We start from the raw sequence: 27,974 nt of genomic DNA on the forward strand, positions 1-27,974 counted from the left end.
ACCATCACCAATGGACACTAGAGCTGTCAAGGACAATCCATACCTAACACAAGGAGTAGCAGCTTGGGCTCTGGTGTCACTTTTCCCAGGTTGGACCAGATGATCTTTTGAGATCCCTTCCAGCCTGGGCTGTTCTATGATTCCCATCCGAGGCCATTGGAAGGTGCTGCAGCTGTAATCTCTTGCAGTGCTATCTTCAAGGGAGGCTAACCCAAGATTACCTACTTGCCACAGACACGTGAATGAGACTTGATCTGTCCCGCAGACGGAAGTTGTGAGAAGGCAGATTTGCCTGCAGTAGGTCAGGGGAAGGGTGCCTTGGCCTTGGCCCCGCAGCCTCTCACGATCGGGTCGTGGACATGTGCGCCTCCTTTTCTTTGCCAAGGTTGGGAGGGATTGGGATGGGCAGAGGGGAAGATGAGAGCTTGCAGAGCGGTGTGCATCGTTGGCTTTGGGGCTGGCAAGGGTGACAGGAGGCAGCAAGAAGGTGGTGTTTCACTGAGAGCATCTTGTCTGCACTACAGTAGAAGCACTGCAGTGCTCTCTTCCTTGCACTCAACTAAGGGTCCAGTATGCTAATTTTCTTCCTTATTTCTCTTTAGGAGATGAATTAAAATGCAGCACACCACGTGCACAGAGGACAGGATCTACCACGCACTGGAAAGATGTCTACATGGGCTTAGCAGAGATGCTGTCTCCAGCAGATGGGCTGGTAGGTGACCTGTTAACCACGAGCTTGTTCTTCTGTCTCTGCATGATCTGCTGACCTGGGTAAGAGAGAGCTGCTGGTGCTATTGGAGGCTTGGAGGCCTTTTCTCCCTTCCAGCATTGAAAGTTAGAAGTGGGATCCAATCTAGTCGGCCTGTCTGAGCCTCTCGTTGCAGTAGGAAGATATACCAAGGTGCTGAACAAGTTGTGTTAGGTCTTACATATGTAAAGACTCAGCAGAGAAGTCGTGCATCTTGCCACTTGTCCATGCCTGAGCTGGAGAGAGGAGGAGTTTTCATTCACCACGAGGAAAGACTCCTTTGTGTAATCAGCCAGCCTTGCCTTGCTTTGGTGCATATAGTCCTCAAAACCTATGGGTGTAATCTCTGCTGCATTGTCAGAAGCAAGTGTGGAGACGCTGTTATTGACTTTATTTGAATCTAGATCAGATACCATGGTGGCCATAAAGATGTGAGCCATGTTCAAAGGGCTGCGAGTGTCATTGTGACCTCTCTTCCTCATACTTGCACTTGTGGGCTGCAATTCCCAAATCTTCTTGTGGGTGAAAGAAATTAAATGAATTTGGGGGACTGTCAAATTCAGATCTCCTTTTGTCCGTGCAGTTCTTCCAACCCCCGTGGCTTTTCTGTTTACCTGTAAGTGAACAGAGATGCAAGCGATATCCCACCTGCTGCCAAACACTGGACTAATCCGTTTTGCCGTGCCTGTTTCCTCACACCCACCGGAGTGCTGCCAGCATCCCATGCTGTAGCATCACCCTGGGTCTTGGTTCATGCAGTTATGAACAGGTCTCCCGGGTCCTTTCGGTCTCCTCACGTTCTGGCAAACAGGCCCTGAAGTGTGACCTACATTCCTGGTTCCTGGAAGCGCGACCTCGCCTTTGGCACCGTTACAGTGTGTGTCCAAAGGAGTCCATCTCGCCAAGCAATTCATTGTGCCCCGCATAGCTCACCTCTTCCTGTAATTATAATTAATCAATTCCTGTGTCACTCACAAACTGCCCTTCTCTAATCCCAGCCCCTCAGCGCTGGTGTTTGTGTTAGGGTAGCCTTTAAAAAAGACTTCATAATTTTTCAGGCTCATTAGCAAAGACCAGCCTGTACAGGGCAGGGGTCGAGTGGCGGTGGGCTCTGTTAGAAGCAGCTGTGTTGCCCAGTGATTCCTCATTTCTAATGATTTTCCCCCATCTCTCTGCCTGCTGGCTTTTAGTCCTCTTCATGTGGGTTTTGTGGGCTTTAACAGAATGACCTGGCATTCCTGGGAGAATCTCAGGCGTTTTACACATCAGAAAGTTCTCTTTCATCGCAAGCATTTGTGCTGTTGCCAAAAATCTTCAGCGTGACCAAGGAACCCTGTTTCCACAGTTGGCAGTGTGTGTGATGTTAATAGCTTTGCTGTGCCTCAGCCCCACGGTACCGCTTCTGGACAGCCTCAGGGCAGCGCTTCTCGGCCAGCGCCTTTAGTGCTCTTCCATGTGGGCTGTCCAGCCCTGCTGACGTGTAACATGTTTGCTTTGCAGAGCTGCTGTTTCACATCCTACCCCCTTGCAGTCGGAGTAGGAAGTATTTCGTTATTGCAGTAATAGACACGATTAAGGAAAACAGAGCATAATGCACCGATGTACCTACACCCCTGAACAGTGCATCCTATTTTATTTCAAAAACAGAGCGGAAATGTTTTCACATTCTTCTGCCTTCTCTGTGTTACAAGCAACAGTTTAATTATTGCTGTCCTGTGTCAGATCCAGGCTGTTATTTATGGCAGGGCTCTGTTCCTCATGTAGTCAATGAATCCCTCCATCTTGCTCTTAACTGTGCCGTAGCCGCCTTCTTTCTCGTTTTTAACTTATGTCCATTTGACTTCCCAATTTATTTGCTTTCCCCTCCTTTTTACCACTTCTGTACACCAAAATAACATGGACCATGTGGCAGCTTTTCGGGCTGAGACCTTGCTAAATTTTGTTAGTTTTCAAATTATTTAATGTTTTATTTTTACGTGATAGCTTTGCAGGAGGTTGCTCCAGAGTGGGTGAGTAATCGCTTCCGATGCGTTGTTTTCCCCCACCCTGCATAAGTGACTGAATAGGTGAGGTCTGTGAAGTCAGCAAAGAGAAGTGTGAGTGCTTTGGCCATCACAGATTTATACCCTGGATGAGCCTGTGGTTGGCTCTGGGGCCGAAACAGAAAATCTTCCCTGAACTGCAGCAGTTATTGGAGGAATAAAATGAAAATTAATTGTCTCTGACTCAAAAAAACCCTGTTAGAAGACTGCTAGGAAAGACAACCTCCTTTTCCTCGTGGAGACCCTCTTTGGAGAGTTTGCTTTCCTCCGTGTTGCTGGAGAGAGAAGATAGTCAAATCAGAGTGTCCTAAAGGAAGAAAAATAGTTTATTCCTTGCTGGTGAGCAGTAAAATGGGGAGCCTTTGGTGAAGGAGAGTACTGGGCTTGGATCTGGCTGCTGGCAGTGCCAGGGATGCCCTAGTGCAGAGTCAGAGGTATGAGAGCGGCTGGAGGATGGTGGTGCATGGGGAGCTGCTGGAAAGGCTGTAGGGCAGCCCAGTGCCTGAAAGGTCCCAGGGATGGGAAGGAGCTGTTGTCTCTACTGCGGGGCTGCATGAGTCAGGGAGGATGAAGGTGAGGGAGGATGGATGGAGGTCACTGGAGAGCTGGAGAAGGAGAGAAGTGTTGGATGATGTGTCTCGTGTGGCACCCAGGGGGTTCGGTCTGCTCAGCTCTAACGAAGAGAAGCTTTAGATCCTGCTCAGTTACAGTCATCTAAATACCCTCATGGGGAATGAACAGAAGTCTGGTATGGGGATCCTCCAGCTTAGTCACCAGGTCGTGAAATGCAGCATCTGAAATACTTCCAGCTCTAAGTGCAGAACTAAGGTGCGTTGGTTACCAAACCTTGAAAATTTTAACCGTTAAACTGATTTCTCCAGGCTCGTGGTGGGTTTTCTTGCTGAAATCACTGCCCAGGCTCGGTGGAAGCGCTGGGGTAGCTCCCACCCGTGGAGGTGCCGCTGTGTCCTGCTCAGGGTGCTCTGAGCACCTGCTTGGGTATGGAAGGTGCAGTTGGACTGCTGTGCAGCGCAGGATGCGTCCCAAGGGGATGCTGTGACTGCGGGGCTTTTGCTGTCTTCTGTGCTTTTGGCACCTCCAACCCCCCTACTTACAAACTTCTGCGAGTCAGCCCTTCCTCTGGGCAGTCCCTTGGAGAAAACCAATTTATTCTGATGAGAACGTAGTGGAAATGGTGGGAGAGGGTCTGGGGGAGGGAGGAAGCAGAGACATCCGTTTTTCACCCCTCCAACTGTGTCACTTCTGACGGCACCGGGAGCCAATGCCCAGCCCAAGTGCCGTGGGCGAAGGCAGCTTGGGCATGTGGTATTTCTGCTTTATTTCTTTTTTTGTTTTTCCGACTTGACAGTTGCCCCCTATCAAGAGTGGTGGAGGGGAAATGTCAACCACCGAGGTCAGGAAGGAGCCGCTCTGGGAGGATGGTGTCTTGGCGCACTTCTCAGAAAAGAAATCGCAAAGCCTCATCCTTCCGAGGCCGCCCACGGGGGCCGCTGCTGCCCGGCTCCCGGCACGTTGCAGGCATCTTCATCGCTGCTGATAGCGATCAAAGTGAGAGCATGCGCTTTGCCCGGGCTCCTTCCCAGTGCGGGGGTCTCGGCGCAGCCTCTGCCCGGTGCTGGGTCCCTGCTCGGAGGCTTTGCCGTGGGTTTTGCTCTCCCAAAAGGAGATTTCTCTTTGGGTCTGTGTCATGTTGGGCTCGTTCTGTCTGTGCTGTGTGGGATGCTGGGATAAGCACTGCTCAGTCCTGCTTCTGCCGTGGCTCCATGTGTCGCAGCCCCAGCATCCCACAGCTGGGACCACGAGGTGTTCTGGGCTGCCTGTGTTGCTGGCAGATAAATATGACCCATTCTCCATGTATAAAGAAAAAAATAAATAGCACTAGGTCACTGTTTTCGTGGAGCAAAACAGTGGTGGCAGGATGGATGTGAGCAGTTTTTTTACCTGTGGGGCTTCCTGCTGCTCTGCTGAGAGGTCTCCGGTGCCTCTTGCGACAAATTCATAGGATTTAAGGGCTGGAAGGCGAAGTCCTAGTTTGTGCCACCTGCACAAGGTGCATGTTTACAAGCTGATCTCAAGCCCTCCAGAGCGGGAGCTCACCCTGCAGCTCCTGCATGGACTGCTCTCCTTTAAGGCGCTGAGCAGTTTGTGTGTGTGATTTTACTTACTGCTTCTGTCAGCTGAGAGGCACCTGCCTGAGCTTTGCAAACCCTGCCTTGCTATGGGCTTAGGTGAGCGAGGTGAAGTGTTTCCCCACCGACACAGGACTCCCCAGTGCTTGCACAACTCAATAGAGGGGAGATGACAGGGAGCACAGCTCCTGCTTGCAGTGATGGCAGGGAGCATCCCTCCGCTTGCCTGGGAGCATGTCCCAGGGCATCCCCAAGCTGTGTGCTCCCCGCAGATCTGAGGCCTCCCTTGCATCTCATATTGAAAAATGCTTTTTTTGGGAATTAAAGAGCAAGTGCAAAGTCCTGGAGGCAACCTGGTTCAAGCTTTCTGCCTGCCTTCAGTGCGCATCTTACCCTCATTCCCCCCCAGGACAGGGAGGGTGCCCGGCATGGTCTGGTGCTACTGGTTTTGAGCATACCTGGCACAGTGGAACAAATCCAGGTTGGACTTTGTGCCTTGCGCTGCTCTGACCTGGTGTAAAACACTGCTCCTGAGTTGTTCCTGTGCTTTGTGGCCTGGCCTGGCGTGGTTGCACAATTCACCATCACACCAAACCAGCAATGGCCCGTGTGCTTGCGTGCACTGAGACAGAGGAGCGACTGCAAATAAAACTTTCTGGAGTTGGTTTCTCACTTGGCTTCAGCCTCTCCCAGGCCTGGGAATAAACCAAGTGCTGCTCTGCAGTTCATAAAAGGCCCTGGGTGCTACCATAGCACCCAGCTGTGTCCCAGGCAGGTGCAGGACATCTGCAGAGGGACAAGAGGGCACTTGCAGATGGGTGGCTTCTTTCTGCTTTTAATGTCACTTGGAGCTTTTGTTTCTCATCTGTGCACATTAGGAGCATCACCCTTGGTGCCCAAATAACCTTTTTTAGCCTGGATACAGGGAATATGGCTGCTGGGACTAACTCTGCTCCCAGTGCTTCCAAAGTTGATGTTGTGATCGGGACTGTGCTTAAGGAAGGGAATTCCCACTCAGGGCTGGATCCCCTCTCCTGACTGATGCCTGGTGGTGCCGGACACTTTGCTGTGTGGTCTTTGTTTATTGTGTCCAGGGCTTCCAAGCTGCATTTTGTGCTTGAGACTATTTTTAGCAAGGATGCAGCTGTTTTGGTGTGTCTTTGCTTAATGCTGCTTTGCCAAATTTAGGAGCTCAGACCCTGGCAGGCTGCAGCCTCCCAGCACCATTTGGCTTAATCCCAGGGTAATCCCAGTGCCTTGCCATGACTGAGTTAAATACAAATCCTGCCTATAGCAATGTTATTCAAATACACCTGGCTGCATCCTTGTGCTTCACCTCACAATTCCTGTAGAAGACCTAAAAATGGGTCAGAAAACCTCAGGTCTGAATTATATTTGTAAGACACTTCCCTCCAGCCCTTGTCCCTGCTCCCTGCCCGTCCTCCTGAGCCTGTTCACAGCAGGTTTGCCCCAGCTTCTCCCCAGGGAAGCATCCCAGCGCCTCTCCCTCTGCCCCATTCAGCGCAGAATAATGCAGCGAGCCACTGCCGCCACAATTTCCTCCTCCCTTGCTAGAAGTGAGAGGAAGGAAAAAGCTTGCGTCGTGCTGGGCTATTTGTATTTGTGGTTACGCTCGCGCAGGAGGCGGCGTTCTCCTCCTCTGGTGATGCACCCTGACGGAGCTCGGCTCTCACTGGTCCTGCTCTGCATGGCCAGGCTTTGCCCTGGGCAGCCGCAGCAGGGCCAGGCTCCCACGGGTGAAATATTCCTCCCGGCCAAAGCAGGACGGGTTGTTTCAAGGCACCACGTGAGCCCAGCCACTTCTTGCTGAGGTCAGCAGAGCTCCCGGCAGCTCTGACTGCTTCAGCTGGGCCGGTTGTTTTCTTGGCTGTCTCACAGGTGCTGGGGCTTTCCCTGGAGGATGCTGAGCTCTGTGACAATATTGATTTATTGGAGCAATCTGCCGGAGTCATCCTAGGCAGAGCCATGGCTTTTGCGCCGTTGTGCTGGCTTATGAAAGTGGCTCAAAGGAAAACTGGAGCATCGCTGAATTACAGCGTCACTGTGGCCGTGCCCTCCCTGACAAGATATCACAATCTTCAGTTGTGCTCTGGGCATCACCAAACCCAGCAAGGTGTCAGGAGTACCAGAAGTAAATTAAAAATTGCAGCTGTAATTAGCAGCAAGTGCGTCTGAGCTTCTTGGAAACTTTCCAGCAGGATCTTTCTCTGCTGGAAAATGTTGATTCATTGAAAGTAAAAAGTTGCGTGGCAGTGGGGGGGGGCTTTCCCATAGGGGAAGGCTCCTGCCCTATTAATTCAGATACAAGCGAGGCATAAAGCCACAGAAATAGTGTGTGTCCTGGTGAGCAAATGCCTATCCATGGAGCGGGACAAGTGAAGGCTGGTTTTTGCAACCTTAGCACTGGTTTTGCTTGTCTTGGCGTTGGCATTCTCCCGGCTGGGCCATGGCAGCCCTCTTCCCGGGCTTAAATTCATCTTGTTTGACACCTAGAAGGTGTGTAAAGGTATTTTTGTGACATGTCGGTGTGTTTGATGACTTTGTAGCCTCTGCACCTGGGAATAACATTTGAGGGAAGGATAGTGTGACCTGTAGATTTAATACCACTGTCCCCTTGCCAGCTCATGGCATTGTTTCTTCTCTGTTAGCTCCAACGTGACGGCCAACACACAAGGGTTAGTGTTTATGTTTCTGTGCCACTTAATAGACCATGTGAGTGAAAAGCAGCTGGATTTATATTTATTTTTCCTCTCTGATCATTAGCCCCACTTCTGTGCAGTGAGAGATTCTCTGTTTCTCTTGGTTTTGCTTTTGGACTGAGATTGGAAGAGCCGTGGTGCCAGCACCCCCTGAGGCATGCCAGGGACTGTAGCTGAGCAGTGTGGTGTCTGCACTGCATCCACTCCTGGTGGAAAAAATCCATGGCAATGTGGGATGGGGAAAGATGGCAACATGGACCCTTCTCAGATATTTGTTAGGCTCTTTGCTTGAAATTTCCCCATAACTTTTCTCTGTGGGGCTGTGTGTGGTGCCCAGGTCCCTGGGGAGGAGGAGGAAGAGGAGAAGGAGGAGGCGCTGCTCCCTCCTTGGTCTGCAGATCCTGGTCCGCAGAGCCGGTGAGCGCCACCTCCACCCCTGGGATGTGGGGCCGGGATGAGTGGAGGGGCCCGGCAGCCTTTATGCGGATCATTTCCTCTAAGACTATCTGGGAGGTGGCCCTGACCACCAAGAAAAGCAACAGTCTCGGGAAACACCTTGGGCCATTGTCACCGGTCGGGTCCCAGCAGCGAGAGGCAGATGTCTGGGGATGGAGGCCAGGGGGGTCTCAGTCAACTGGGGTGAAGGACCCTCCATCCCTTTGCATGGCAATTCTCCTCTCTCAGTCTGGCTAATCTTCTTGTGGGGCTTTAATATATTTAGGGAAAATTTGAAGGTGATATGAGGTGGAATAAATGCTGGGCAGGTTTAACCACGATATGAGCTCTGACTGCTGTGATGCTGATGTGATGGTGCATCTCCAAGGCATGGGGGAGCTGACTGGGGGGATGTAGCATCTTCACTCAGGTATGACGCAGCTGGAGGACATTGGATGTGTGCCCGATGGGGAGCCGCGTTTTGAGTTTATAGTTGGGATAGTGCGGCCGGGGTGTGTGAGCCTCGGGGTGGCAGGGCAAGGGGCTGCACTAGTGGATTTTCTGTGCTTGGCCAGAATGAAGGTGGGCCTTCACCCATGCCATGTGCATCCCTCTGGCCTCTGCAGCACGCACGTGGGAGTGCAGGCGCGTTAGCTACCCAGCCTCCCTGGGAGAGAAGCATCCAGCCTAGCTGAGTGCGTTGGGTTGCGCGAGCGAAAGTGCAGAGGTGCTCGGGTACGGAGCAGTGCCACTGAGGTAAGCACCACTGGGTGAGATTAGATCTGTCCAGAACAAGGGCGGGAGGTTTTTTCCTCCACCATGATCTGAGGCAGGCAGTGAACACCTTCACCCTGGCCCCTTCCTGCTGTTCATCCCTCCTGCGACCTTCTTGAACGGGGCTGTGAGTGATGGTGGCTCTGTCTCCCCTGCAGCTGGGCTGTGCCTGAACTGCTGGAGCCTGCAGGAGCTGGTGAGCCGAGACGCCAGCAACTACCTCATCCTCGTGGAGAAGATTCTCGGCAAGGCCAAAGAGGTAAGTCGAGGGGGCTACCAGGGAGGGCTGCGGGCTTTGAGGTTGTGTCAGCTCTGGGGCTTGCCCAAAATGGAGTTTTGCAGAGTTTGGTGGGTGATTTTGGATGCTGGTAAGGTATTGCTGGAGCACTGGAGCTTGGGGTCGGGTGATGCTTTGTCCGGCAGGTGTGAAACTCTGGTGGGAGCCGCCCTGTGCGTCCCGCCAGTTTTTCAGCACATGGGAACTGCAAGGGGAAAAACCCACCTCCGGTATCTGCTCTTTGGGCAGCACCGCAGATCCATGGGGAAGGGTTTTGATTTCCCAAAGCGCTGCTCCGCGCCGTGCAGGGTCAGCCCTGGTTGTTGGGCTGCGCAGATGGAGCCAGCCTTCTCCAGGCTTTCCCCCTGCGTAAGCTGTAAGCTGCTAGTCCAAATCAGAGCAAATTGAAGGTTTCCTGTTGTTTTCGATGGAAACTTTGCTGCAGTTCTGCCGGGCTTCCTGCAGAGCCAGGAGCGGAGCTGGGACGCTGGGGACCACGGGCAGCGTTTGCACTGTGTAGCAGCCCGGCAGGCGACAGTCGGGTCGAGCAGAGCAGGGAGGCAAAACAGCAGTGGGGGCCGACCGTATTTGCCTGCCGTGGTCCCATCATGTGCTGGAGAAGCTTGAGGCATTGTTGGTTGAGCAGGGTCACCCTGGGCTGTGGCTGGGAAGACCTCCTAGGAATCCCTTGATGTGGCAGGAAACGGTGATGTGTTTCCTAAATCCTCAGCACTGGGATTCATGTGATGGGGTAAATGCTGCCTTTCATTTTTTGGGAAAGAAAGGCTGTCTAGCTGCCAGACTGCAGAGCTGATAGTAGTTAAGATTAACATGATTTGGTTTAATACATTTACATTTTTTTTTAATGTCTGGAATTGATCTAGTTGCAGATAGTGTTTTATTACATGAGGGTTTACGTAAGGGTTTCTTGTACTTTGTGCTGTGCACACGAACAAGGGGAGACAGTGTCTGCAAGCATATCCTTGAGCCATTGGTATGTTCCTTGGTGAAATAATTCTGCTGGCTGTTCACTGGCAAAGGCTGGGGCAAAAATGCATGGTTTGCACCATGCTGCCAAGCTTTGCAAGCTGCTTGCAGGGTCTGGGCTGCCTGCTTGCCTCTCCAAACTGTCTGCTTTGAGACACTTTCATAGAATTTCATGCAACTCTGCAAGGCTGAGGACTGTCAGAGGGCCCGGAGCTTGGCCAAATCCAGCATCTTTAGGGTAAAGGCAAAGTGGGAGCCTGTGCTGATCTGCCTGTCCCATTGGTGCGGGTTACTGGGGCTTTAGGGGTTATTTTCCCATGGCGACAAGGGAATCTGCTGGGGATGGTGATGTGAGGGTGTGGGCTGGGCACTCAGCTGCACTGTCAGGGAGTCTCCTGGCGCCTCCGGGGATGCTTTCAGGTAACATGATGAGCAAGCCAGCTCATCCTTCTGCCCTCGGGCTGTTTCCTACAGGTGCAGGAGAAGTGTGACTACAATCTCGTAACACCCCTGGCTCTGCTCTTCTACTATGCGGTCCTGTATGTAAGTCCTGAGGCTGCTGCACGTAGCTTGATCCCAGCCCCTGGGGAGGCACGGGGTCCGGGGCCCCGCGGAGCCATGCAGAACAGTCACCGAAATCAGGGCGGCTTTTGTCTGAAGCATCACAGTCTGCTTTGATCAATTCATCTCAAAAAAAGATTCTGTATGAATCTACAGGGATCAAGACCAGGCAATGGTTGCACAAGCAGAGAGACAAAAAAATGGAACTTCAGTGGTTTTAAGCTTTTTATTTAAAGATGGGCTAATCAGAAAGGGAGATGGACAATATCTCTGTGCAGAGAAGGCAAATTTTTTTCATTACCCTTTGTACTCATGCAAAGTATATAGGCAACGCTAATGAAAAGAAGGAGCGGAGCCTTCACAGGAAATACTTTTTTTATTATTATTGTTAGCACAATGCATCATTATCCCAAGGAAACCATTGCTGCCAGATCTTGCAAAACACAGGCTGTAATGCGATTCATCTGTATGGATGTGTGGTTGTTAAAAAGAAATTTATATATAGGCTTTGACACATGAGCCACAGCCGGGAGGTTGGGAGGGTGCAGAGCAGATGAAGCTTTCTCAGACCTGTGCCCAGTGGGGATCCTTTGACCCTTCCTTGGGAGGGGACAGGGTGTCATGGGTGAACCTCTGCTCCAATCCACTTCTCCTCCCACTTGCAGCCTAAACCCTCGAGTTTTTATGCTGCGCTCGCGGCCTGCGTCCTCGCTTCCTTTCTGACCGTGTCTCCCTGCGCCCCGCAGGCTCCCCACTTCCCACCGGGCTCCGACCTGCTCCTGAAAGCCGCCAGCGTATACCACAGCTTCCTGACCTGGCCTGTGCCCTACTGCGACATCTTCCGTGAGCTGCTCACCTTCATCAGCAATGAGCTCAGGGCCCCCGGTAAGCGCTCCCGCTCTGCCACGGGGCTTTGAATGCTGCTGGTGCTGCTTCCCCAAAAACACCCTCTGCCACAACTGCCCTGTGTTTGTTCCCGAGACTCTCCTGGTGTTGCTGTCTCATACCCCGCTTGCTTCATGAATCCTTTGAGCATTGTGTCCACATTTACCTTGTGCCTCCCAAAAGTCAGTTTTTCCAGGAGGTGAGGACCTCCACCCTACATCCTCTAGGTGATTTTCCCTGGTGGTCCAGCACAGGGTGAGACCAGATTCCTCTAGAGGAGCAGGCCAGGGTTGTGTTTTTAGTAGCTGCCTTGTGTGCAAAGCGGTAGGAGCATCCTAGGGACAATCAGCTCTGGACCAGTGTGAATTAGCAAAACGTGTAACTATTTCCTGGCTGCCTTTCAGTCTGGTGGGTCTTTTCCATAGCAAAGCACGTGCTGGCTGCTTCCACCCCACCCTGGGCTTTGTTTGAGATGCTCAGTGGTGTAACTGGGGTGATAACAGTGGGTCCATTCATTAGCATCAAGGTGGCTGGAGCCTTCGAGCCTGCCCTTGCGTGGAGATTTCCATAGGGCTGAGGGACTCCCTGGCTCTTTCTTTACAGCTGAGACACTACCTTGTGATACGGCTTTGGGCACATCTATCGGCAGCAGCAGTGCTCCTCTTAATTAAGGACTCCTCGTAGATGTCCTGTTGTTCTCAGTGGAGCAGCTCTTCCAATTATTTCTAAAAGGCCCTTTCTCCTAATCTCCCCATCTTTTGGTGGCTTATGGAGAGCTTTTATTACACAGGACAGATCTCAGCCCTTGTTTAAACCTGCACAGGGCCATGGCAGCAAGACCAGCTCTGAGCAGGACTTGGGAGGCCTTGGATGGGTACATTGGCTGTGGCTGAGGCTGGAGGTGCTTCCCCACAACCTCAAATCAGGCAGCTGCTTTGGAGAGCCCTGACAGGGACGTGAAACACAGCGTCTCCATCATGGCAGCAATGTCCTGTGGAGATGGGAGCTTGTTAGGTGCAGATGGGATGAAAGATGTCTTCAAAGGAACAAAAAGACTTAAAAAAAACCCCCAGACTCTCTGTAGTGTTGGCACTGGACTGGCTGATTTACCCCCAGCTCAAGGCTCCACCAGCATAAATGGCCCTGGCCACCAGGCAAGGTCTGGCTGGGCTGTTGTGCTGCGTGCAGCCTCCAGCTCAGAGCTGCAGGGCCAGCACGGACATGGAAATATTCATCTCGCGCTGCTGCAGCCGTGGACTTCCCCAGCTCCTTCCTGGTCATTTATTGCTGTGACACTGGCCAGGGCTGTGTTTTACAGACCACTGGGAAAGCCCCAGTGCTGGAGGGGAGTTTGCCACATCCTGCTCTTGTGCCATCATCACAATCACCGATGCCTGAGGCTGTGTGAACTGGGGACTTTGGTCCGAAAGCTCTTCCACTCCTACAAGCATATGAGATTCCCCCACCCCTGCCAAAAGATGCTGTGTGGGAGGAGCTGGCCTGTGGGGGCTGGGGAGCCCAGTGCTGCCCAGTGCTGCCCCTTGCCATGGCCTCTCCCCACAGCTGGAGCCAAGAACAGCAAAAATGTGTCCTCTGCTGGTAAGCTGGCCAGGACCGTATATGCTTGTTGCACGGCCTCTTTGACCTGGCGCGAGGCTGAAGCAAAAGTTTTTGTTGAGATGAGGGTAAATAGTAACTGAGAACAAGCTGCTCCCAATATTTACCAATAGTACAGTAGCTTTTATCTGCAAACGGGGTCTGATGCCTCTGCAAGAGGGTGAATGCTGCCATAACGAGGGGACCTGGGTGGATTGACACAAGCTGCCTGTTGGTGCTGGGTCCCCCTGTGGGTGCTGCTCCTGGGCTGCTGAGCAGCAGCCGGGGTTGGGATGTGGCTGCCTGCAGTAATAAGGATGCTGGATCTTGCTGACACCATAAGATCTTTCCCAAGATGTGCCCCAGTCCTGCTCTTCGGGGGTGACACAGGCTTTGCTGTTGCCACCCAGTGCAGGTCCATCCGATGTCACCTGGTTGGGGTTCCCGATGGCATCCTGGGGACAGTCCCAGGGAGGCATCCAAGGACGTGGGCTGCCCACACCAGCCTCTTCTTCTGGGGCCAGTCTGGGCCCCGTCTCTGCGGGAGGGAAGGTGGCAGTGACCTGCTGTCCATCAGCGAGATCCAGGGGCGGGGGGGGGGGGGGGGGGGGGGCTAAAGCAAACGGCAGAAGCTGCTAAATATCATCCGTGTAATTCATGTCCCCCATCAGCAGTGGGGCAGAAGGGACTAGGGATGGAGCAGCTCTCCTGTACCATTCTTTGGTCGCTTTCCCATCACACTGGGCTTTCACCCTTTACATCCCAAGGCTCCCTTACTCCGGGGCTGGTCCCCTTACACAGTGGCTGTGCCCTGTTGCCATAAGGGCTTTTGGTGCTGCCATGCCCGCTCCAGGCAGCGGCTCAGCCAAATCAGCACCGCCAGAGCAGACAAAGTCAATGTGCTCCTGAGGTAGAGCAGTGTGTAGTGGTGCTGTGTCTCATGTCTTCTGCTCTCTCTCCCAGGGATCTCTTTCCAGAGGCTGGTGAGGACAGAGCAGGGGCTGCCTGTGAAGAACTACCAGAGCTCCACCGTGTAAGTGTGGCCATGGGTGCTGCTGGTGCCCCTCTGTAGCATCCCCACAGTCTCACACTGCTTAAGCAGCAGCAGGGGTGCAGTGAGCAGCATCTTGAAGGTGTAGTGGTGGGTGTTGGGAAGAAGAGCTGGATAGCTGGGCTGGGCTGTCCAAAGGGATGAGGGAAGTGGCTGTGGCGTTTCCACAGCTGTGGGTCGGGGTCTATGGGCTCCCCATGTTGGTTATCCTGCAGTCCAGCTCACTGCAGGGCTGCAGATCTGGGTGAAAGCAGCCGGGGAAGGCGAGATCTCCTCAACAGGGAGCTGCTGATCTCTGCACACATCGGAGAACAGCCAGGAGACACTTCGATCTATGTGTTTGGGATGCCCACCACCCTGAGGGGGGATCAGAAGAGAGTCCATCCCAGTGCAGCAATTAATGAAAGCCTTGCAGCTCTGAGTGCAGTCAGGCTTTGCACCTTATTCGAGGGCTGAACCTTTCCTCTTGCCAGGGCACCTTATTCGTAAATAGGAAAATGAGCCCGGGTGGCGTGTGCCCTTCCTGGTGGCAGTGCCAGCCACAGCCCCAGGGACAGTCCTTCATGCACAACCACCGCCACTCTGCAGGAGGCGTGTCCTGCTGTTTTGGCTTGTCCACTCATGCTGTGCAGCTCTGGATCTGCACCTGTATCCCGCTCATCTGTGCTGGTGCTGTTGTGTTTCTTTCTCAGTACAGCTCTACAGATTTATATTGGTGCAAGCATGGCCGCTGATGACTTACAGCAGGATGGCTATATTTGCATAGAAAGCCCTGAAAACCTGGCAGAAAGCTGTACACAAGCTGAACCTTGGGCTTATTGAAAGCTTGTGACCATTGCCTGAACTTTCTGGAACCAAACACACCAGAGCACATCCTTAATTCAGAGCCATTTTTGCTCAGTGAGGTGGGCTGCTCTTCTCCATGAATGGGAGCACTTGCTCTCTGGGCTGCAGCTTTGGGAACTCAAAGCCTGTGGGTATTCATGTTGTGGTCCAGACAAAAAAAATTGCAGCTGAAGGATGTAGCTCTGCTCCTTAAAGCCCAGAAGTGATGCTCTGACCTGCATCTTGCAGGGGGAATATGTTTTGGGGGCCATTCTCATTTTCTATGCTCCAGGCCCCCCTTCATTGCATGTGGTGGGTGTCCAGTTAAGACAACTGGATGCTGGGCCGGAGCCCTGTCTGAGGTTGATGGAACAATTATTGGGCTGGTGATATCGCAGATGTGGCAGAAGAGATGGTGCCAAGGATGGTGCTGAAGAGCAGGATGGAGGATGCTTATCTGTTACCTGCTCCCTGCCCACAGCTGGCACTGCAGCCTGGGTCTGGCACCCCTGCATAGCCCCAAGACCCTCTGGCTGTGACCAACTTGAGGGGACGCTGCCATCTAGTGTGAATTTGTCCAAGAGTTTTGTGTGCCACCAGTGTCCGAGCCTGGCTGTCCGGCCTAACTGCTGTCCTGTTGTCCCCAGGACGGTGCTGCTGCTCAACCGCTCCGAGGTGCAGAGCGAGTTCCTCTCCATCGCCCAGAAGCTGAGCACCAGCGAGCACCCGCAGCACACCACGCTCGTCGTGCTCCTGGAGCACCTCTACCAGGCCAACTTCGGCACCCACTGCGACCTGGACAGCCTGCATCACCTCCTGAAGGTAGGCTCAGAGGGCTTCAGCTTCAGTGATGCCACGATGCTGTTGGGAGCAGTTTCGTGCTGTTGGATGGTGAATTTCCTGACCACAATAATACTTGATTGACAAAGGAAGAAATTTTGGTAACATTTCCTGCAGGAAAAATACGCATCGTTCCTTTCTCTTCTCAGGTTAGACCTGAGGTCTACACTTGTGTTTTGTGAAGTCTGTGTGTGGGCATTACTCACCTTTTACCCTTTACTGCTTTCTCCATCCCTGAGTGGAGAGAGGAAGTGTCCCCAGATTTGAAACGCAGCAAAAGTGTTCATTTAACCAGAGAAACACTTTGCTTTGGTGTTTGAGGGGGAGGGGCAAAAAATTGTGAACAAAACCCCTTTGGTGTTTTCAAACACATACGGTTTTTTCTTTGCAAAAGTTTTGGGCCACTTGAAGGTGGTAGGAGGTAGTGGAGGGAGAGAGTTACCCAGTGGTAGTTAGTGATCCTGCCCAAAGACCTGTGTGTGGCCTTTGTGGAGGGATGCCCTCAGTCTCTTGCCTTGACTCTGCTCCCCCCACAGTCCAAGACGCTGGAAGAGCTCTTGGAGATCTATGCCAGTGCCACTGACGCGCAGGAGATTGCAGCCACCAGCAGTGACCCTGTCCTGGCCCGGGAGCAGCTGCAGTCTGTGCTGCGGGACATCGCTGGGGCCGCGTCCTTCCCTGCCATCACAGGTGAGAAACGCCCCTGTGCCCCTCTTCGCTCCGTGGTTTTCTGCTGGCTTGGCCCCTGCAGCAGTGACAAGCAGTTTGGCACAAAGTTTCAACCTGGTACAACAACTACAACAAAAAACCCACCAGCCCAGGTCCTGTTTCATAACCGTGCAATGAGCCAGAAATGGTTTGTCATCTTTCATTAAAAGAGCAACAAAAAAAACATTCTCCAGCCTTAGTGGGCGAGATGAAAACAATAAATCAGAAAACAGTGGTAGCAGTGATGTCTGATGGCTCTTAGAGATGTGAAATGTCCCCTTGACCCAATTGCATGTGACTTCATGGGGATAACAACAGCAGCATCACTGTTCTGCATGACCTGGGCTGCCCAAAGCATGTGCGTGGGGTGGGTGGCATCTCCCACTGGCCAGGAGACCTGTCATGAGCACTATTGGGGTCCCTGCAAGCTAATTCCTCTCCCTCCTCTCTTCCCAGGTGAGGCTCAGCCCCGCAAGCTCCACACCATCCCCATCCCCACTGCTCGCTGCTACACTTACAGCTGGGATCAGGATAACTTTGGTAAGTGGAGAGGGTCCCCCACCCCTCCTAGTGAGACCACAGTCCCCTGCTCCCCATCTCAGGGATAGCTGAGCAGCGTTTCTGCTTGGCTGGAGCTGCATAACAAACTGTGGCTGGAGCCTGAAAGAGCCAGTAACAAATTGTTAGTGTTGGAGGAAGAGGTAAGACAGTGGATGCCAGTGTCCCCTCGATGGGAGAGGATGTGGTGTCAGCTTGGGCATATGATGCCTGCTGTGACTCTAAGCAAAGCCCTCATCTGAGCAGTGGGCACAAGACACTGGTGGCCCGAAAACACATGTTGCCAGAGATAAAACATGCAGGGCTTACTCTCCTGGGTGAAGTTGTGCCTTCCGTTAAGCTGGAAGAGGTTCGCCGCACCTGAGTCCATGGGGATATGGGTAGGATGGAGACTTTGTTTGGTAGAAGGCTACTCTGCAAGGAGCAAACCTTGCTCATGCCCTGGAAATAACTGTTGCTAGAAAAGCCTGACCACACTGAGATGTCGGGGCTTTGTGGGGTTGAGACCCCTCGAATGTTACAGCTCTTCCCCCACCCACAGCAGGAATGGCCGAGGAGCGGGTGCCTTTGCCCTGCTGTTGGCCCCGCCGCAGCAGATTTGCAGGGGAAGCAGCGGCTTCCCTTTCTGCTGAGCTGGTTTCTCCAGCTTCTCCATTCCTGGAAGACCTTTTCTGTTCCTGTGAAGGTACAGTATTCGTTGCCTGCGGGTCCAAGCAAGCTGGGCCAGAGCTCTGGCTTGGGCTTTGCAGTGAGTCCAGCCTTGCCAGGAGGCCGCCTGCAGTGGGGTGATTTGGGGTTTGACTAGCCAAATGCCATGTTTTCCTCCTGCCCTCTGGTTAAACCTGGGTCGGGCACGAGCACGTTGTGAAATCTGTGTAGGAAGGAAGCAAACTCCCAACTGGTGTTTGCCTTTTGAGAACCCAAACAGATTGTGACCTCAGGGAGAGAAACGCGTTTGGTTTTGCATTGCACCATATCATGTTATGGAAAGCTGAAAATGTTCAGCAGGATGTTTTCAGCTCTTTATTGGAAACCATGCAGGATCAAAGAGAGCGTTGGCCACACTGTAGTAGTGTTGTCTGGGGTCATCACATTTCCTATGGTTATGTTGGAGCCTGAGCAAGACATGATCTCCCTCTGGCTGCCTTTCAGATATCCTCAATGATGTCCTCAGCAAAGAGTGCAGCGTTGTTGAGCCCATGGCCTCAGAAAACGAGGAGGAGGATGAAGAGGAGGAGGAGGAGGTGGAAACCAATGGCTGTTCCCCTGAGCGGGACTCACTGCTTTCCCCCGTCTGCACCATTTCCAAAGACTCTGTGTACTCGACGCTGTCGGAGGAAGGATCTAAGCCCTCACGAGTGTCCCTCTTCACCACCTCCAAGGACTCTATCTCGGAGCTGACAGTGGTCTCCAGAAAGTCCCTGAAGTCGTTCGTCTCCAGTCTGAAGGACTGCATGGACAGCGGGTACGCGGAGGACAGTGACGAGAGCTCCCTGGACGTGGTGGGGAGGCCAGAGCTGAAGGCAGAGAAGACCCACCACAAATACAGACACACACTGACCAACAAGATCTACAAACTGTTCAAGAGCAAAAGCCAGCTGGTCTTGAGGAGAGACCTGAAGGACTACCCGGACATGGGCTCGCTCTCGCTGCCTCTGCGCCGGGCCGAGAGCCTGTGCACCCCCCAGGCCAAGCACCGCATCCTGGCACGCTCCCGGCGCGCTCACTCACTGCCGCAGCACGTCCTGAGCCAGCGGCTGCCGGCCCCGCTTGTCCCGCGGCACCTCAGCCTCCACCGACGGCCCTTCCTCAGCTACGACGAAGATGCCAAGGTGTCCACGCTGCGCGTCGTGGTCTTCGGCTCTGACCGCATCTCGGGCAAAGTGGCCCGAGCCTACAGCAACCTCAGGTGAGCCGGGGGTTGTGGGGGACCCGGCTGCAGGTACCCAGCCCTGCTGGGACATGCCAGAGGGCTTTGCTCACCTGGCCCTCTCCCACCTTCTCCTAGGCTCAAGGAGAGCACGTGCCCCTCACTGACAAGGTACTTCAAGCTGCAGTTTTTCTACGTCCCTGTGAAGAGGAGCTGCTTGGCTCCATCAACCCCCCTGATGCATTCCTCCCCGTCCCTGGGGGACCCACAGCTCCGGGCCTCGGCACAGGCGGTAGGTGTCCTGCTCGCCACGGGGCTTGCGGTGCCACCAGTGCTCTGCTTGGCCGCGAGAGCTGTGTGTGAGGAGGCCAGCAGGGCAGGCTGAGGGGACCATCGGTGTCTCTTCCATCAGCCCCAAGCATGGGTTGAGGAGCCTCGGGGGGACCCCCAGAGTGACCCCAGTGCGTCTGGTTTCAGGATCCCACCTTGGCTGGGATGGAGAGCAGCACCAATGACATCTCCCACTACATCGGCATGTTGGACCCATGGTACAAGCGCAACGTCCTTGGGCTGATGAACCTGCCCATGGATGTCTTGTGTCAGGTATGTGCATGCCAGCTGGTAGGGCTTGGCATCCCCCTTCCCTGAGGTACAGGGAAGCTGAGCAGAGAGCTTCTGCTTAGCTCTGGGCCATCACGATCCTGGACAGGAGGCTGTGCTACCTGGACACAGGATGGAGATGGGGGGTTCCTGGTGGTCAGAAGGAGGGTTTCTTTCCCCAGTCGGGTGGGCAGTTCTTGGCACTGGGCTGTGGGTACCACAGACCCAATCAGGCTCGTGAATTGCTCTCACACCACAGTCTGCCAAGCCGGAGGCTGATGCCCAGGAGGACTCCCAGGAGCAGCTGCCCATCCTGGCGGACATGATCCTCTACTATTGCCGCTTCGCCACGCGCCCCGTCCTGCTGCAGCTCTACCAGACGGAGGTAGGCAAAGGGGCTCAGCCCCATCTTGCTGTGGAGGAAAGGGGAGTCTTCGGCCTGTGCCACCAACTCAGGACCTGCCCGTGAAGCGATGGGGGTGTGGCACAGCCACCACGTGCTGGTGAGGCCGAGCTCAGTCTCCTCTTATTCCTCAGGTGCCCCTGTGCTTTGGCTGATGCTCCTGGCTCAGGGACTGAGCGTGCAGGTCCTGCCCAGACAATCCTTACGTCACATGAGCAGTTTTCCATCCAGATACATTTCCCCATGACACAAAGAGACTCCTGTCAGTGCTGACAGGTTATTCCTATCACTGGAAGTCGCTCCAGTGCTCTGCTTTCTAAACCAAGCCCCTCCAGGAAGCCTGTTTTCCACACCCTGCTGTGAGCATTGGGCAGACATGGTGAGGAAGGTTGAATGCATGGCAGCAACAACTGCTTTGGTGCTGTGGCACGGGGCTGGCTGCAGTGGGGCCATGGCGAGAAGAGTTGCTGCTTTTTGTGGGATTTGTCACCCAAAGCAGTGCCCAGACCCTGCTGTTAGGCTCACGATGGGTTTTCTTTCCAGTGAGCTGGGGAGTTTTCTTTAAGTGACAATTAGTTTTTTGGGTTGTTTTACTTGCTGGTGGACCGTTAAAACAGTCTGAAGTACAGCTGAAGGCAAGTGTCACCCAAGGCAGTTGTTGAAAGGTGTATTTTGAAAATATGAGTGAGAGGGGTGAACATCGCCTGGCACGGGCTGGATCTCCTCACCACCACGTCTTCACTCTTCTCCCCCCTGGCAGCTCACCTTCATTGGGGGAGAAAAGATGACCGAAGTCTTCATCCATTCCCTTGAGCTGGGCCACTCGGCAGCCACGCGAGCCATCAAGGCATCAGGTCTGTAGCTGCTTCTGCACCTGCAGCCTCTGGATGGAGGTCTGCAAACTGCTGGACTGGGAGATAAATGGAAAGAGAGGCTGGAGGGAGTGTGGGCTGCAAGAGGTGTATGATCCCAGGCTGCATCAAGAGTAAAGATCCAGTCATCTTCTCACAAATTTGGAAGTGAAGCATCATAGTTCTTGAATTTCTCATCAGGGTTGAAGCTGTGGGAAGACCTTGTTGGTTTTGCTGCTCTTAACTCTAAAACGTATTTGCAGTAAAACAGCTTCAAGCCCGTTTCCTTCCTCTCATCAGCACCTGGCTGAATGCAGCTCTTCAGCTTTTCTTTTTGCTGCTTTCTGTTGTTTGTGCTCTGTCCACAAGTGTCGTTTATAAAATCCCTCTTTCTATTTCCTTAATTTACTGGGCAAAGCGAGGTTTGTGCGTGTGCTTGGAGCCTTCCTGCAAGGGAGATCCATGGGCTTTTTTCCTAGGAATTTATAAAATTACTAGAGAGAAGAAGTGATGGCAGCAGCATCTGCCTGCAGCATGGTTCCAGCTCCCTCCCGGCTACCAAGGACAACATGCTGTCTGGTGCTGTGCAGCTTGCAGAGACATCTCATGGCCAACCAATAATACTGCATTCGAACGTGTTGCTTTATTTTTTTTTAACCAACTGCTTTTCTGTGATCTTGCCTTGTCTTTCTAAACAGAGCTCATAAAATATTCTCCATATGAAGTGTCACCACCCCACTGCCCCAAAATACAGGCTTGGCCAAGACCTCTTCCCAATAACTTGTGAAACCATTAATCCTTTTGACTTTGATTTTTCTTTTCCTTGCGTTGTCTGGCAGCACACCACTTAACATCTGCAAAAAATTATCCAGGGGAAAAAAAAAAAGTTAGTAAGTGTTGGGCACAGCATTTCAAGGCTAATTTAATGTGGGCAGAAATATGCCCAGAAAAACAGGAGCTGGGTTAGCAATGCAGCCTTTTATTGCTTTGTGTTTTCCCTGGAGCACTGACCCCTCTGCACCGGCTTAGCCAGCACCGCTTTCAGTTTTGCAGAGCTGCTTGTTGTGCTTTGTGTTGAAATTTCTGCAGTGGATTAATTGCTTTCTGGCAGCTTTTAAGCAACCTTTTCTTTTTGCCTCTTTTTTTCTCCACGGCTGTGTTCAGCAAACCATTTTTTTTCCCCTTTCTGTAGGTACTGAGTGTGCTGCTCTCAGTAGCCAGATGAAGAATGGGGATAAAAGGCCACTCTGTGACATTTGCTCCTTGTTTCATGCAGGTCCAGGCAGCAAAAGACTGGGCATAGACGGAGACAGAGAAGCAATCCCACTAACACTACAGATCGCCTACAGCAAGGTGAGTGCATGGGGCTTGCACAAAGACAAATGGGGCAGAAAACCAGCAAAGGCTGACAGTCTGCTGGAGGAGCCCGAATACAAGCCCAAATGAGCCAAATTTAAGCTAATTGTCTGCTTACTGGCTAATTGAAGGTGGCTTTCTGCTCCTGTTCAGCCCAGTAAAATAGGGAATGTGCAGCCAGTTTCCATAGACTGGATGCGTACTCAGTGCCACTTTACACTGGTGGACTTTGCTTCCAGGGAGTGCTCTGCTGCTGCTCACAGCAGTCCTCCTATTTTGGTTCCTCTGCAGTTATTGAGTGTTAAGTCTGTGCAATTTTTTGCAAATGCAAGGTTAAATTAATTTTAATGCCTACTCAAACTTAGTCTGTGCAGCTCCAGGTAAATCCAGATCTGAGCTAGCTCAGACAGATGGTTAAGGGTGGGAAGCTGGGTAACATCAGCCTGGAGTGTGGCGTCTGCCTGTGGGTCACAACAACCCCACACAGCACTGCAGGCTTGGGGATGAGTGGCTGGAAAGCTGCCCGGCAGAAAAGGACCTGGGGGTGCTGGTCGACAGCGGCTGAACATGAGCCGACAGTGTGCCCAGGTGGCCAAGAAGGCCAACAGCCTCCTGGCCTGTGTCAGCAACGGTGTGGCCAGCAGGAGCAGGGAGGTGATCACGCCCTGGTACTTGGCACCAGTGAGGCCGCCCCTCGAATAACGTGGGAGGTTTTGGGCCCCTCACTGCAAGAAGGACACTGAGGTGCTGGAGCGTGTCCAGAGAAGGGCAACGAAGCTGGTGAGGAGTCTGGAGAACAGGTCTGATGAGCGGCTGAGGGAACTGGGGTTGTTCAGCCTGGAGAAGAGGAGGCTGAGGGGAGACCTCGCTCTCTGCAACTACTTGAAAGGAGGTTGTGGTGAGTCTGGTGTTGGTCTCTTCTCCCAAGTAACAAGTGACAGGAAGAGAGGAAACAGCCTCAGGTGGCACCATGGGAGGTTTAGACTGGACATTAGGAAAAAATTCTTCACTGAAAGGGTTGTTAAGCACTGGAACAGGCTGCCCAGGGAAGTGGTTGAATCACCATCCGTAGAGATATTTAAAAGACGTGTAGATGTGGTGGTTAGGGACACAGTTTAGTGGTGGACTTGGCAGTGTTAGGTTAACAGTTGGACTTGATGATCTTAAAGGTCTTTTCCAACCTAAACGATTCTATGATTCTCTCTCATGGGTTTTGGTTGGTCTCTGCAGACAGCCGTCAGTGGAAGAAGTCATTGGAATGATGTTGAGAAGGTCTGCACATCTGTCAACCTTAGCAAAGCCTGCAAGAAGTATGAAGAACTAGGTGGGTAGAGGTGATCTTTGTGGCTTTGCATAGGGAACAATGGGAGGGACTGGTGGAGCAAGAGGATAGCATGGATCTTCTAGCTGGAGCAAATGAGGGATGTGCAAATGCAGGAGACACATGGGAGGTGCCTGGTGTTCCCTGGGGCATACCATAGTCCTTGGCTGTCCTTAGCACCGCATCAGGGACAAAGGGCATTTGACGTCCCACTGTCCCAAAGCTTCCAGCCAGGGAAATGGGATGTCCATTTGGGATTGGGCTGGGATGATCCAAACAGAAGGATGATCACTGAAGAGTGGTGCTTTCCAGAAAAACACTTGTTTAGTAAGGAGAAGGAGAGACAGGTAAAACTGTTGTTAAATGAAGTAGGACCAAGGGAGAGGGTGCTTGTCCTGCTGTCTGCGGCAGCTGTACCTTGCAGCCAGCTTTCAGCAGGCTCTCACTAAGCTGGTGCTTCAGCCTAGTTTCCTTCCTGCAGCTCAGAGATGGCTGGCTCCCACATGGTTTTGTTTCACAGGTTTTTTTCTAATCAGGTTTCTGATGAGGTTCTGATGAGGTATTAGTAAGGCTTTGAGCCTTTTAAAAGCAGCAAGACTTTCAGTCTGTGTGTGTATTTAGGAGCAATATCTGTTCATTCTTGCTTAAGAACTGCTATTTTGGCAATCAGACACCCAGTTGTGAGTAAACTGAGGGTATTTTTAGTTCTTCTTTCCTCCTGTACTTTGTGTCTGGCAGACGTGTGGTTTGTGAGCAGAGTAGTCGAGGCAAACAGGTGATCTACCAAATAGGAGACATGCTTCATGGAGCTCAGCCTAAACCTCTATCCCTCCTGTCCCTCCTGTTGCTGCCCCATGCATGAAGCCATGCAGACAACCCTGGGAAAAAACCATCAGGAATTAATTTCTCACTTCCTCTATACTTCGAGTTGGATGTTTCTGCGCTAGTTCAGGAGCTCCACTTGTGCTGCCAGCGCTGTCTTCACTTCAGGGGGTGTCCTGAGCTCCACACTGGGGAGAAATATCTTCCTTCCAAGACAAACCCAGTCCCCTTGATTGTCTCCGTCGGTTTCCACATTCAGCAGACTGACCACAGGATGTCACTGTAATTCCAGACACGAAAAACCCATCTCCAGGTGGATTGTAGGAAAGGCCATGCTGGCAGAGCTAGAATTTCTTCATGATGATGGGGCAATGTTTTTTTTTTTTTTCTCCTATTTAGATCCTAAGATAGTTAAATGTCCTTTTCTGCTATGTTTGGAAAGCAGTCGGAAATTATAGAGTATGTTTACCTATGTGTTTGATTGCTTTCTTTCTCTGTGGGTTAGCATGAGGGAAGGGAAGCTAGAGCTGTACTGCGTTTCTCCCAGCAGTGGGATCCTGATGAGAGCCACCGGCTCTGGGATGCTTTGGGGTGGAGGGACCACTTGGGTTCCCACCAGTCGCCCAGAAATGATAACAATTTTCTTCTGTTACAGCCTCCAAGACAGAGTGTCTCAACTTAACCATGACAGAAGTGGTCAAAAGGCAAAACTCCAAATCCAAAAAAAGTTTCAATCAGGTAACTCAAGTCATGGTGCTGTTACATCTGGTAACGGGAGGGAGGCAGGGCAGGGGTGAGTAGCTCCTTGGGGGATTCGTTTGCTGTTGGCCACCAGGCCTGCCTTAGGGGTGCCCAGCTCCCCTGCTCCACTTCCCTGCGCAGGAAAATGCACTGAGCCTGGCAGCTCCCTCACTCAGACTCTTTCTCTATCAGCAGATCAGTGTGTCCCAGATAAAAGTAGACAAGGTCCAGATTATTGGTGTCCAGTCCTCCTTTGCTGTGTGCCTGGACCAGGATGAGCAGAAGATCCTGCAGAGTGTAACCAGGTAGGAACTGCAATGTGGCCGGCTGCCCGCTGCAGTCGGTGCATCCTGTGTGTAAGGACATGTCCATGAGGCATGGGTGGCCACGGGGGGATGAGGTCCTGGGCACCATGGTGGATCTATGCCAGATGCCCAAGCTGGGTGACATAGCTCCAGGCTCTGTAGTGCAGCTGAGCTCAGGTGGGATGGATGGTCCTGCCCAGATCCCAGCAGTAGTTTACCTTCATGACTGCCACAGTCTAAAGGGTGGTCCCCAGTCAACTGTTCAACTCCGTAAAGACAGCTCTTTCAGCATGACTAGGGGAAAGTTCTGCAGTAAAAATGAGGTGTTTGAAGAGCGCTGGGCATATGAGCAGAACTTTCAACTTCTAAACCTCATTTGGGTTGTCCACCACCTTTGGCATACCCATCGCAGAAGGAACCCGTGATCTTCATGGAAGAGACTGGGGTAGAGCAAGAATTGTTCATTGGACTTCATCCATCAGTTGTGTCCCCAGGGCACCAAGCTGGCTCCCAGGTGATGCAATTTGAAAACTCACTGTAGACAACATACTTCATGAGCACAAAGAGATCAAACCAGTTGATCCACGGGCCTTAAAAATGTGCAAGCACTTTAATTCCTCCCTCAGGGAGAGCAGACCTCTGCAAGGTTACGCTGCGTCCTATGGAGAAAGATTTTTGGATCTTATATCTCAAATAACCCCAAAGAGAAGTATTTTACTCAACGTGTTTGTTGTGCAACTCGGGGAGCTAGTGGGAGAGTTCAGTGCACGAAATGGAAAAGGAGCTGCTTCCCTCTTCCCAAAAGTTCTCATTTTCCCTAATAAGTTTCAGAAACTACTTTTTATGAATGCTTCTGCTCTAGGTCCCAGTCTAAGCCAGCTTAAAGACCTGAACTCTGAGCACTCAAACTCCAGTCCTGTTAAAGACTGCACTGATTCCTGTCTGTTTGCAGATGTTTCTGCTGCACCTGAGGACCGTGATTCTCCGTCACACACCTTACTTATATCTTGCTTTCTTTTTGTTCCCCTGCAGGTGTGAGATCTCTGTGTGCCACAAACCTAGGGACAGCGATCTTTTTGCACTGAGAAGGTCCTCTTTGCCTCCCCAGGACCCCTTCGAGTTTCATTCTCTTCTGTGTTTACCCATTGCCACGTTCAGTGGAGCACTGCCATAGAAGAACCCTGTGTCCTCTCAGACCAGGCTCCCATCCAACACCAATATAGACTCAGGAAAATGAAGTTGACTGTCCTCCTTCGGGCTGGAGACCCAGCCATTCTTGTCCAAGACATCCTGCAGCCAAAACATTAGCATGAGCTGCTTCTGGTCTGGGCTTAGCCCATCCTTGGGAAATGGGAACATTGGTGTTGTGGTCTGGTATCTCTCAGGGTTCCTCAGCAATGGGAGGAAAGTGGTTTCCTTGAGATCTCTACCTGGTTCAGCAGACTGCCAACAGCTGGATTGAGAGGGCAAGGCAAGGACAGTGATATTTTCCTGCCAGCAAATGGTGCTGTGGCTGTCTTTGACAGTGACTGCAAGGCGAGTGTGATCTGGGGGGAGTTCGTGGGGGGACATTTTGGAAAATGAATGTCCTTGGCTGAGTGGTGGTAGGTGGCCTCCCATGCATGTGGAGTTGCAGGTCACCCAACTGATGTCCTAATGGCATTTTACCTGTGACAAGCTGAGGATGCCTCAGGACAGTTCTTTGGGGATGGGAACAGGCATTCTCAAGGTTTTCTTTAAATTATGAAGGTTGGACGTCTTGCGGAGAAACAGTGCAGAGCAGAGCAACACAGCTGAAGCCCAGAAAGACCCCAGCGTGGATTGTAGACTGCTGCTTGTGTTCCAGTGAATTGAGTGCAGTAGGCCATACCGGGGCATGGACAGCTTGTCACGTATACATGTATTTATTGGGAATCCAGGATCTGCAGGAGATGAGCTTCCACTTTCTGTAGAATTTCAGAGTTCACCCATGAGATGTACTCCCTGTTCAGCCCAGGTTCTTCTGTCCTACTCCGCAGCACTGTACGCTAGAGACATCAGAGACTGAATCCTCGACAGTTCCTTGAAATCTGGCAGGAACCATGCTCACACTCAAAGGAGGGAGGGAAATACTAGGGAAACCACTAGGATTGCCTTAAGCTCACCTGAAGGAGCAGCTTTGCTAGAGAAGGACCCAGCGCCAAAAACACTAGCGAAACTTCCAAGTGATGATAGGATTTGAGATCTCCCCTCCTCTGCAAAGAGGCTTTCTGCCCTCCACCTTCTCTCTTGCAAGGCTGTAGATACAGAAAGGTGCAATATTAGGCGGTATTTAGAGGTATTCTGACCCCATGAGCAAAAAAATGAGACTGGAAAAGCCTTGCCTGGTCTCATAGCCCTCAAGCCGTTTCTCAGTAGTTTTTGGTGATTGCACTAATGATAACAGGCAGAAGAGCATGCTGCCTGCTGCAGGCTGAAAGGATCTTAATGCCGAGGATATGTGCTCCCTGGAAACATCTGGATGGGACCCCTGGTACTGCTGGAGGGCTGCAGGGCTCAGCCACAGGGT

The 27,974-nt window shown here is 52.3% G+C and overlaps 1 protein-coding gene across 3 annotated transcripts; it reads left to right on the top strand.

Moving 5' to 3' along the window:
- Window positions 1-615: 615 nt before the first annotated feature.
- Window positions 616-26,600, top strand: PIK3R5 (phosphoinositide-3-kinase regulatory subunit 5). Of its 3 annotated transcripts, none has more exons than XM_086473711.1 (18): window positions 616-712; window positions 9,028-9,128; window positions 10,608-10,676; window positions 11,441-11,579; window positions 14,139-14,208; window positions 15,699-15,873; window positions 16,428-16,581; window positions 17,056-17,139; window positions 18,310-19,066; window positions 19,166-19,319; window positions 19,505-19,636; window positions 19,887-20,012; window positions 20,791-20,884; window positions 22,158-22,234; window positions 23,468-23,561; window positions 25,036-25,118; window positions 25,314-25,426; window positions 26,459-26,600. In XM_086473711.1, exons 1-18 carry the CDS (start codon window positions 616-618, stop codon window positions 26,598-26,600), a joined length of 2,661 nt encoding a protein of 886 aa, XP_086329837.1. The 3 variants fall into 3 exon arrangements, with proteins under 3 accessions (XP_086329837.1, XP_086329838.1, XP_086329839.1); XM_086473712.1 differs by having other exon boundaries at window positions 19,505-19,630; XM_086473713.1 differs by having other exon boundaries at window positions 19,166-19,310; window positions 19,505-19,630.
- Window positions 26,601-27,974: the final 1,374 nt, after the last annotated feature.

Source organism: Leptosomus discolor, chromosome 15, assembly GCF_034619465.1.
Source record: "Leptosomus discolor isolate bLepDis1 chromosome 15, bLepDis1.hap2, whole genome shotgun sequence".
In the NCBI taxonomy this organism is placed as follows: domain Eukaryota; kingdom Metazoa; phylum Chordata; class Aves; order Leptosomiformes; family Leptosomidae; genus Leptosomus; species Leptosomus discolor.

Coding starts and splice junctions, on each gene's coding strand:
- PIK3R5 (XM_086473711.1), top strand. CDS start 616: ATGCAGCACACCACGTGCACAGAGGACAGGATCTACCACGCACTGGAA. Junction 15,874..16,427: donor GCCTGCATCACCTCCTGAAG/GTAGGCTCAGAG, acceptor CTCCCCCCACAG/TCCAAGACGCTGGAAGAGCT. Junction 16,582..17,055: donor GTCCTTCCCTGCCATCACAG/GTGAGAAACGCC, acceptor CTCTCTTCCCAG/GTGAGGCTCAGCCCCGCAAG.